This window comes from Trachemys scripta, chromosome 3, assembly GCF_013100865.1.
Source record: "Trachemys scripta elegans isolate TJP31775 chromosome 3, CAS_Tse_1.0, whole genome shotgun sequence".
In the NCBI taxonomy this organism is placed as follows: Eukaryota; Metazoa; Chordata; order Testudines; family Emydidae; genus Trachemys; species Trachemys scripta.
Genome location: NC_048300.1, coordinates 87,067,977 through 87,077,910, shown reverse-complemented (window position 1 = coordinate 87,077,910; position 9,934 = coordinate 87,067,977). Strand labels below are relative to the sequence as shown.

General features: G+C 42.5%; 1 protein-coding gene across 1 annotated transcript; it reads left to right on the top strand.

Moving 5' to 3' along the window:
- Positions 1-1,986: 1,986 nt before the first annotated feature.
- MAS1 (MAS1 proto-oncogene, G protein-coupled receptor) lies at positions 1,987-9,379 on the top strand. The gene is given in 5 exon segments (XM_034766876.1): positions 1,987-2,122; positions 4,210-4,288; positions 8,796-8,866; positions 8,869-8,960; positions 8,963-9,379. Coding segments are annotated over 5 exon segments (795 nt in total).
- The last annotated feature ends 555 nt before the right edge of the window (positions 9,380-9,934 follow it).

Here is a 9,934-nt window from a genome sequence, read left to right as displayed (position 1 = left end):
GGGAAGTATGTTAGCATCTGGGGGTCTTTGGAAGACACTGGTTGAATGGTTTATTAACTTATGGGTGAAAATATTCAAATCCTTCAACTAACTCCATAAAAACACACCAGGCTCCAGTGACTGAAGACATGTAAGTGCGGTATTTCTAGAAGATTACACTGTCAATGGTGTCTGTGTGCTGAAGTGAAAAGTACAGTCCCCCCTTCTATTTAGTGCAGACCTTCTCTTTCCTAGAACCTCCTCATGTCCAGAACAAACCTATAAATCAGTATAGTCAAACCATGATTGCCTTCATCAGTTCCAAGGCTGCTCAGCAGTTATGCTGTAAATACAGGCCCCATACACTATGCTATAACCAACACTTAAGTGAGTTCAAGGAAGCCATTGAGAAGAACTGGTTCCATAATAAGAGCAGTTTATACTAGAAGAGGGTTTAAAAACAGATGCATAACAATCAGGTTATGGTGGGCATAAATATCAAGTGCTGTTTGCTTGCAAGCTAAATTGCATGGGTTTTCAACCTCTTTACTATTGGTGTTGTGAAGAGACATACTGTATTTTCAGATGTGGTTTCTAAGCTCTGTACAATATACTGCTGGCAGTCTTTTCTTATTTCTTAGGTTAGTGCTCTCATCAGGCCATTAATTTGCTTTCTGTGACACTTTAGCAGCTGAGGTTGACTGGTGGTGGTCCTTTATGTACCACTGTTGGTAAATTAGTATTTAATTATTTCTGTCACAGTGGAGCCCTTTGTGCTAGGTGCTCTACAAAGCAATAAAACAGTCCACCCAAAAAAGTTCACAATTAGTTGTAGAGCTGTACCAAGTACACAGGGGTGCACTGAAGATGGTTTTAGCCACATATAAGTGGTACTTTAGGCAACTGTGAAGTAATTAAGCCGCTACTACTTTCGTAAACCTTTCTTCAGTTTTAGAGCTTGTATACTTACAGCTTCATTAATCATGTTTCTCCTTTTGTCAGTTATGTAATCTGACTCCTTATTGGCTTGAGAACTTGTTTTCTTATAAATACAAAGAACAGAATGTTCAATCTGGGGGTAGATTGGCTTGAACTAGCTACTTCTACACACAAGAGAGCACCTGGGCAAAAATTCCAGTTCAGCTTTTTCTATGCCCGTATGCCTCATTCCAAGTAAATGAACAGCTTAACTGAGCCTCTTCCTGTCAGTAAGCGCACAGATCTCATAAGCAAATTGTGTGTGTGATAGTCAGGTCTGGACCTTTTGTTACCTTCCAGCAGACTCTGGCAATTCACTATCGGGGCTCTGCTCTGGCAGTTATAAAACAGTGGAGATATTCCCATCCTATCTCCCACTTGCTGTTTTGCTTCTGACTTGTGACATAAGAGCTTCTGAAAGAGAGCGGGGAGATGTTGCTTGAACATCTGCTGTCTGTGGCAGCTCTCATAAAAGATAAATATGGAAATAAGAGAGTTCAAACTCATAATCCAGCACCTGGAGGGTATTGCCTAAAGCAGATACCATCACATCTGCAGCTGTAAGGGCTACATAGAGCTTTGAGTGAGGTACACATGTGCTTTGCTGGATCTGCCTACACAGCATCAAATTACATGGCCATAAATGTAACAAAATCCACCAGATATAGGATGTTCATAAAGATTAACACTCTGACATTGTGTCCCAGCCCTCTGTAAACTCCTGCGTCCACTTCCTCAGCGTCCCCTTCACTGTAGTATGCATGTTCCGTTCCTGTCAGCGAAGAGGACAGGACCCACATCAAAACACAAAAGATGGACTGTTTTGGGTGGAGATGCCTAAACTGTGCTTGGACAAGTAGTGACATGGCCCTCTCCCCCTTAATAGCTGGCATGAAAAAGAGGCTGGCATTGTTTCCCCAAGCTGTAGGTCACACTTACTATGACTGCCAGTCAATGAGGGAAAAACAATTCATTAGAAGGCATGTTTGACAGAAGAGTCAGGAGTGCATCACCAACAGAACACAGGAGATGTGCAACAGCCAGGTTCAGCATGCTAATGCTGAGGGGATCTGGTTGAGTGTGAAGGCAGAAGAACCAGAGGGCAATTCCACTTACAACAGCATCCAAAATGGAGCAGATGAGAACGAGCCAAAGCCAGAAGGGTGTAGGTGCAGCTCCCTCCACCATGGAGATACTCGCCAGTGTCCAATAATCTGAGTGTTTCAGTGATAGGAGGTATTAATATTTCTCTTGTTCCTCCTGCAACATTCCTTTGGTAATTATTAGGGCTGTCAATTAATCGCAGTTAAGTCACGCGAGTAACAAAAAAAAAAAATCATGATTAACAAAATTAATGGTGATTAATCGCAGTTTTAATCACACTGTTAAACAGAATATCAATTGAAATTTATTAAATATTTTTGGATGTTTTTCTATATTTTCAAATATATTGATTTCAAATACAAAGTTTATATTATTCACTTTATATTATTTTTATTACAAATATTTGCACTGTAAAAATAAGACAGTATTTTTCAATTCACCTCATACAAGTACTATAGTGCAATCTCTTTATCGTGAAAGTGCAACTTACAAAAACAAAATCTACATTTGTTACATAACTGCACTCAAAAACAAAACAATGCAAAACTTTAGAGCCTACAAGTCCACACAGTCCTACTTCTCGTTCAGCCAATCGCTAAGAGAAGCAAGTTTGTTTATATTTACGGGAGATAATGCTGCCCATTTCTTATTTACAATGTCATCAGAAAGTGAGAAAAGGCATTCACATGGGACTTTTGTAGCCGGCATTGCAAGGTATCTACTTGCCAGATATGCTAAACATTCGTATGCCCCTTCATGCTTCGGCCACCATTCCAGAGGACATGTTTCCATGCTGATGATGTTTGTTAAAAAAATAATGCGTTAATTAAAATTGTGACTGAACTCCTTGGGGGAGAATTGTATGTCTCCAGCTCTATTTTACCCATATTCTGCCATATATTTAATGTGGTAGTAGACTCGGATGATGACTCAGCACAAGTTGTTCGTTTTAAAAACGCTTTCGCTGCAGATTTGACAAAACGCAAAGAAGGTACCAATGTGAGATTTCTCAAGATAGCTACAGCACTAGACCCAAGGTTTAAGAATCTGAAGTACCATCCAAAATCTTGAGAGGGATGAGGTGTGGAGCATGCTTTCAGAAGTCTAAAAAGAGCAACACTCTGATGTGGAAACTACAGAACCCGAACCACTAAAGAAAATCAACCTCCTGCTGGTGCCATTTGACTCAGATGATGAAAATGAACATGCATCGGTCCACACTGCTTTGGATTGTTATCGAGCAGAACCCATCATGGATGCATGTCCTCTGGAATGGTGGTTGAAGCATGAAAGGGACATATTAATCTTTAGCACATCTGGCATGTAAATATCTTGCGAGGCCGGCTACAACAGTGCCATGCGAACATCTGTTCTTACTTTCAGGTGGCGTTATGAACAAGAAGCGTGCAGCATTATTTCCTGCAAATGTAAACAAACTTGTTTGTCTGAGCGACTGGCTGAACAAGAAGTAGGACTGAGTGGACTTGTAGGCTCTAAAGTTTTACATTGCTTTATTTTTGAATGCTTTTTTTGGGGGGGGGCACATAATTCTACATTTGTAAGTTCAACTTTCATAATAAAGAGATTGCACTACAGTACTTGTATGAGGTGAATTGAAAAATACTATTTGTTTTGTTTTTTTACAGTTCAAATATTTGTAATAAAAATAAATATAAAGTGAGCACCGTACACTTTGTATTGTGTTATAATTGAAATCAATATATTTGAAAATGTGGAAAACATCCAAAATATTTAAATGAGTGGTATTCTATTATTGTTTAACAGTGCAATTAATTGCACAGTTAATCACGATTAATTTTTTTAATTGCATGATTAAACACAATTTTTTTCCATCGCTTGACAGCTCTAGTAATTTTGTATCTGATGTACAGGTACAGCTAAGAATACCTGAATGTTGTCACACAGAGATTGCTTTATGACATTTGCCCTAAATGCAAAGTATAATGTTGGCTTATCCCCCAAAATTAAATGTCTCGGGAGATTTGGTGTCTCAAGGAATTTAATGAGAAATTCAATCCCAAAGTTTGGGAACTCTGTTCCCAAAATTTACTGTCTCAGCCAGCTATTTAGCTTTACCAGGTCCCTGAGGATTTTTCATTGTCTTTGTGTTTTTCCCATGTTTTATAGTGAGAGATGATGGAACAACATCAAAGAAAAATACCAGTGGTGACTCGTCTTTAGGCACCAATGGGATTAAACCACACCAGTAATGTCACAGCTGTCAGCCTCATCATAAACCCATGTACTATGGTTGATATATTGCAGGGTGCAATACACCTGGGTACCACTAGGGACTCCTGATCCTGCTGCACAGGTAGCAGAGAAAGTAATTAGAGAAGAGGGGTGAAGGCTTGTTTGAGTCTTAAGCAGTGGTTTCCCCAGGAATTGAAATGGGGGGGGGGAGAGGTTTCGAATATACAGGGCCGATGAGATATATAAAAGAGATATGAATAAAGTAAATGTTTTGTTAGGATAATGCAAATGTAACATAAGGATAATGCAAGTTACACCAAAACACATAACAGGTCTAGATTTCTAAAAAAAATATAATTTAAAAAAAAAATGTATTTAATTTAAATTGACTTTTGAAAAGTAAGCCATCATGGGATAAGAGGGAAGGTCCTCTCATGGATCAGTAACTGGTTAAAAGATGGGGAAACAAAGGGTAGGAATAATGTTTTCAGAATGGAGAGAGATAAATAGTGGTATCCCTGAGGGGTCGGTAGTGGGACCATTACTGTTCAACATATTCATAAATGATCTGGAAAAATGGGTAAACAGTGAGGTGGCAAAATTTGCAGATGATACAAAACTATTCAAGATAGTTAGGGCTCAGGCAGATTGCGAAGAATTACAAAGGGATCTCACAAAACTGGGTGACTGGGCAACAAAAATGGCAGATGAAATTCAATGTTGATAAATGCAAAATAATGCACATTGGAAAACAATCTCAACTATACATACAAAATGATGGCATCTGAATTAGCTGTTAACACTCAAGAAAGAGATCTTGGAGTCATTGTTCTCTGAAAACATCCACTCAATGTGCAGCAGCAGTCAAAAAACCAAAGAAAGGGATAGATAAGACAGAAAATATCATATTGCCTCTATATAAATCCATGGTATGTGCACACCTTGAATACTGTGTGCAGATCTGGTCACCCCATCCCCAAAAAGATATATTGGAATTGGAAAAGGTACAGAGATGGGCAACTAAAATGATTAGGGGTATGAAACAGGAGGAGAGATTAAAATGACTGGGAATTTTCAGTTTAGAAAAGAGACAATAGAGGTCTATAAAATCTTGACTGGTGTGAAGAAAGTGAATAAGGAATTGTTATTTAATCCTTCACATAATACAAGAACTAGCAGTCACCCAATGAAATTAATAGGCAACAGGTTTTAAAAAAACAAAAGGAAGTACTTCTTCACACAACATAAAGTCAACCCATGGAACTCTGCCAGGCGATGCTGTGAAGACCAAAACTATAACAGGATTAAAAAAAGAACTAGATAACTTTCTGGAGAATAGGTCCATCAGTGGCTATTAGCCAGGATGGGGAGGGATGCAACACCATGCTCTGAGTGTCCCTCGCCTGTTTGCCAGAAGCTGGGAATGGGCAACAGGGGATGGATCAATTGATGATTCCCTGTTCCGTTCATTCCCTCTGAAGAACTTGGCCTTGACCACTGTCGGAAGACAGGATCCTGAGCTATGTGGACCATTGGTCTGACCCAGTATGACCATTATGTAAAAATTTATTATAATAATAAAAAAGTTTAGTACAGAAACTCCCCAACATAATGACCTCTCAAGATAGCAACGATGTGAGATAACAACCTTGGTAAATAATGCATTCTAAAAATCTTGGCCTACCAGGAAACATATTTATATAAGTTTCCATTCCCAGTCACAAATCTAGCATTCTGGAGCAAAGTCACTAAAATATAGTCCAACAAACAAATGTTTATTTAACGTGCCCTTCACTTTCCCCTCCACCGCACCCCACTCACCGGTGTTGTCCTTGGTCAGTGGAGGAGACTCAGAGTTCAGAGGTGCTTTCACGTGAGTACACCTCCCAGGTGGGGGGTAAGAAGGCACCTTGCTCGTTCCTCCATCTGCTCACTTTTTGCTCTGGCCACTGCTGTTCATTGTGCCACCGTTCACTCCACCACTCTGTTGCCAATGGCCCTGCGCAGTCACCTTTTGCTGCCACTGTGTCCTCTGCGAGTTGGTCTCTCGAGGTTCCACCCAGCTCTCAGTGATTTCAGCTGAGCTCTCAGTGGGGGAACCTCGCTGCTAGTGCAGTCTGGGCCATCTCTTCAACAGAAACACTGTCCCACAGCAGGACTAAGCACTTAGACCTGATTATCAGTGATTTCAGCTGCAGTGGTCACTTAACAGAACAAAAGACTATCTATGGAGCCTAATCAGCTCTGTCTTTAAACAGTGGAGAGGGACAGGTCCCCACCCTCTCTCATGATGCCCTCAATCACCACAGCCTAAGTACAGTTCTACTGCCCTTTACTCATACAAAAAGAACAACAACATTTCATTCCTCCCCATCATCCAAGTGATTTGTAACCCAACCCTAACCAAAATCTATCAGTTGGGCAACACAGCTCTGTTTCCTGGATACCTAGGTAGATTAGGTGTGAATGTAAATACAATCTGGTCCTGAAGCCTTTCCCCCCAGCCCCAGCTCATCACTAGTCAGGGATAGCTCATTTAGATTACAAATCATCATTTGAAATTATTAGGTTGGCCAACATCACCGAAATGAATGCACTGATATTGTCATAAAAAACAGCAGCTGTATAAGGAAGCTAGTCTATGTTCATACTTTTCAAATCTATTATACTTTTTCAGATACACATATTTTATCATACACTGTATATGCTTTTGAAGCGTGTATTAATGTTTCAATTTCAATTCAAATTTCCAAACAATCACTATATTGGCATGTAACTGGTTCACAAAACGGGGGGGGGGGGGGGGGGGGTTGGGGAAATTCAGGTGTGTGTGTGTAGGGAAATCACTGGTCTTAAGTCAGGTTTGCCCCAAAGAGGCAGAGGACAGCGATCTCTGCAATCTTCAGCCATAGAGGCACAGAATATGGAGCACCCGTTTATGCAGAGCCAGTGATCAGTCTTACTTCAAAAGAGGCAGAATAGGGTTCCCTGAACATGTCTGCTTCTGGCACAGTCCTTGCCTCCTGCTTCTGCACCTGCTCCTCCAGGTCCAGCAGCAGCTAGAGAAGGGTTTTTGGGCTGGGGAAGAGGGGCCTGATGGTGATGGTGGGTATCAGGTAGGAGGGGAAAGGGTTCTGAGTGTTTTGTATGCATACTGGTAAGATAGCAGGGAAATTGTTCTGATCTTGAGCTTATTGGTGGGATAGGGTCCAGAGCTGAGGGCCTGGTTCTGAGCTGTGGAGAGATTATGTAGGAAGAAGAGGGGTTCTCAGCCTAGGAGGACAAGGGTATGTGTTAGGGTTGCCAACTTTCTAATAGCACAAAACTGAACACCCTTGCCCTGCGCCTACCCCTTTCCCAAGGCCTTGCCCCTTCCCCACCTCTCCTCCAAGCCCCCACCTCCACTCTTTCTATCCCCCCTCCCTTCATCGCTTGCTCTCCCCCACCCTCACTCACTTTCACCAGGCTGGGGCAGGGGGTTGGTGTGTAGAAGGGGTGAGGGATCTAGGGTGGGGTCACAAATGAGGGGTTCAGGGTGCAGGAGGGGGCTCCAGGCTGGGGCAGGGTATTGGGGTGTGGGAGGGGGTGAGGGCTCTGGCTGGGAGTGCGGGCTCTGGGGTGGGGCCAGGGATGAGGGATTTGGGGTGCAGGAAGAGGCTCAGGGCTGGGGTAGGGGTTGGAGTGCAGGAGAGGGTGCAGGGTGTGGGCTCTGGGAGGGAGTTTGTGTGTGGAAGGGGGCGCAGGGCTGGGGCTGGGGGTTGAGGTGCAGGAGGGGGTGCGGCGTGCGGGCTCCGGCTGGGCAGCGCTTACCTCAGGCAGCTCTCAAAAGCAGCCGGCATGTCTGGCTCCTAGGCAGAGGGGCGGCCAGGGGGCTCTGTGTGCTGCCCACGCCCGCAGACGCTTCCCCCACAGCTCCCATTGGCCGCGGTTCCTGGATGAAGAAGTGGGCTGTAGTCCACGAAAGCTTATGCTCTAATAAATTTGTTAGTCTCTAAGGTGCCACAAGTACTCCTGTTCTTCTTTTTGCGGATACAGACTAACACGGCTGCTACTCTGAAACCTGTCAATAAGAAAGAATGGAAGGGCAGGGGGCAGCTCTAGCAAATCTGGGCCCCCGTCTAAAGCCATTTGATTGGGCTTCTGGTTACAAGGACCAAAATCCAGTGTGCAACATTGTCCCTCCCCCAGACTTACCTCAGACTTCTCTGCCATGCCAGCTAGTGACAGGAGCTGTGAACTGTCCACGAATTGCGTCAGGAACAGGGTGAGCAATAGGAAGCATGTTCAATAAGGATTGGTATTGAGAAATAGCTTGTACTCCACGCCATATGGCACTAGAGTAGGAAATATCTCACTTTTATTACAATCTCTCCTATGCAGAGTGAGGTCTCCATGGTCCAGAATTCCCAGGAGACCTTAGGTTTGGCAGCATTTCCTGAACTGGGCCTGTGTGAGAAACAGATGGAGACATGTCTGTACTTGGAGGAGGTTTGCATGGAGCAGCCATGTTGAGAATTGAGAGGTGTTGAGAGGTGTTTATCTGTACATTATACAATCTGGTACTGATGTCATTGCCCAAAGCACCAATCAGCTACTGTGCCATTCTGTGGGCTTTTTCCTGTCTGGTCACTGCAGCAGAATATCTTGTGTGCAGAGATACCTTAACAGATACACCATTAGAAAATTACAGGGAAATATGCCAGGCATATCTTTATGCCAGGCAATGATCATCATCATTTCTATCCTGAGTTTCATGTTGTTTACTCCACTCATGATTCTATCCAGCTTGATCCTGGTCATGAAGATCTATAAAAAAACCCAGTGATCTCATTCTTCAAAGCTCTACATAATCATAGTGGCTACAGTCATCATCTTCCTCATCTTTGCCTTGCCCATGAGGATTTTGTGCCTCCTGCAGCATCAGTATAGTTCAGTACTTTCAACAGTACTGGATGACCTTGTAACGTTAATATCTGCAATCAACAGCAGTGCCAACCCCCTCATTTATTACTTTGGGGGGAGCCGCAAGAAGAAGATAACCAATAAACCCTTCAAAGTAATTCTTTCCAGAGTATTCCAAGATTGGTCAGAGCCAGAATGTTAAGGAGGCAACGTTCCTCAAACAGCTGCTTCAGAGCTAGCTCTAAAGTTCAGTCATGTACAAGTGTAAAGTGAAGTAGTGTGAGAGGGAAAGTAATGTAAACACTTCTTAAGTAGAGGGAAAGGTTTCTCTCTTTTATGTGGCAGAAAGAAGTTATTATATTTCAGGGGAGAAACATACATATTTTTCCTAATATTACTTAGCTTCAACTGCAAGCAAAACTCTTGATGTTTTTAAAATTCAGAATTTTGTAAGACTGAATTGAATATTCCTGCCTTATTTCCAGCACCATTATGTAGACTTTCTAAAGGGCGAACTGTGGGATTTATTTTACTTTGATGATGTTTGTCATATCTTTAGAGTTCATTTGAATGAATGAGAAAAAGCTGAGCTGATAAAGTGTTTAGAAATGTTACTGTCCCAGAATTCTAATTTGTATTTTGTAGATCACTAATTTCAATATTTAAACTGTGGCAGAGCTCCGACATTGTCCCTGTGGGTCCCACGCTTCCAGGCGGTTTATGCTAGCCTCAGAGGCTCACTGCGACCCTCCACATA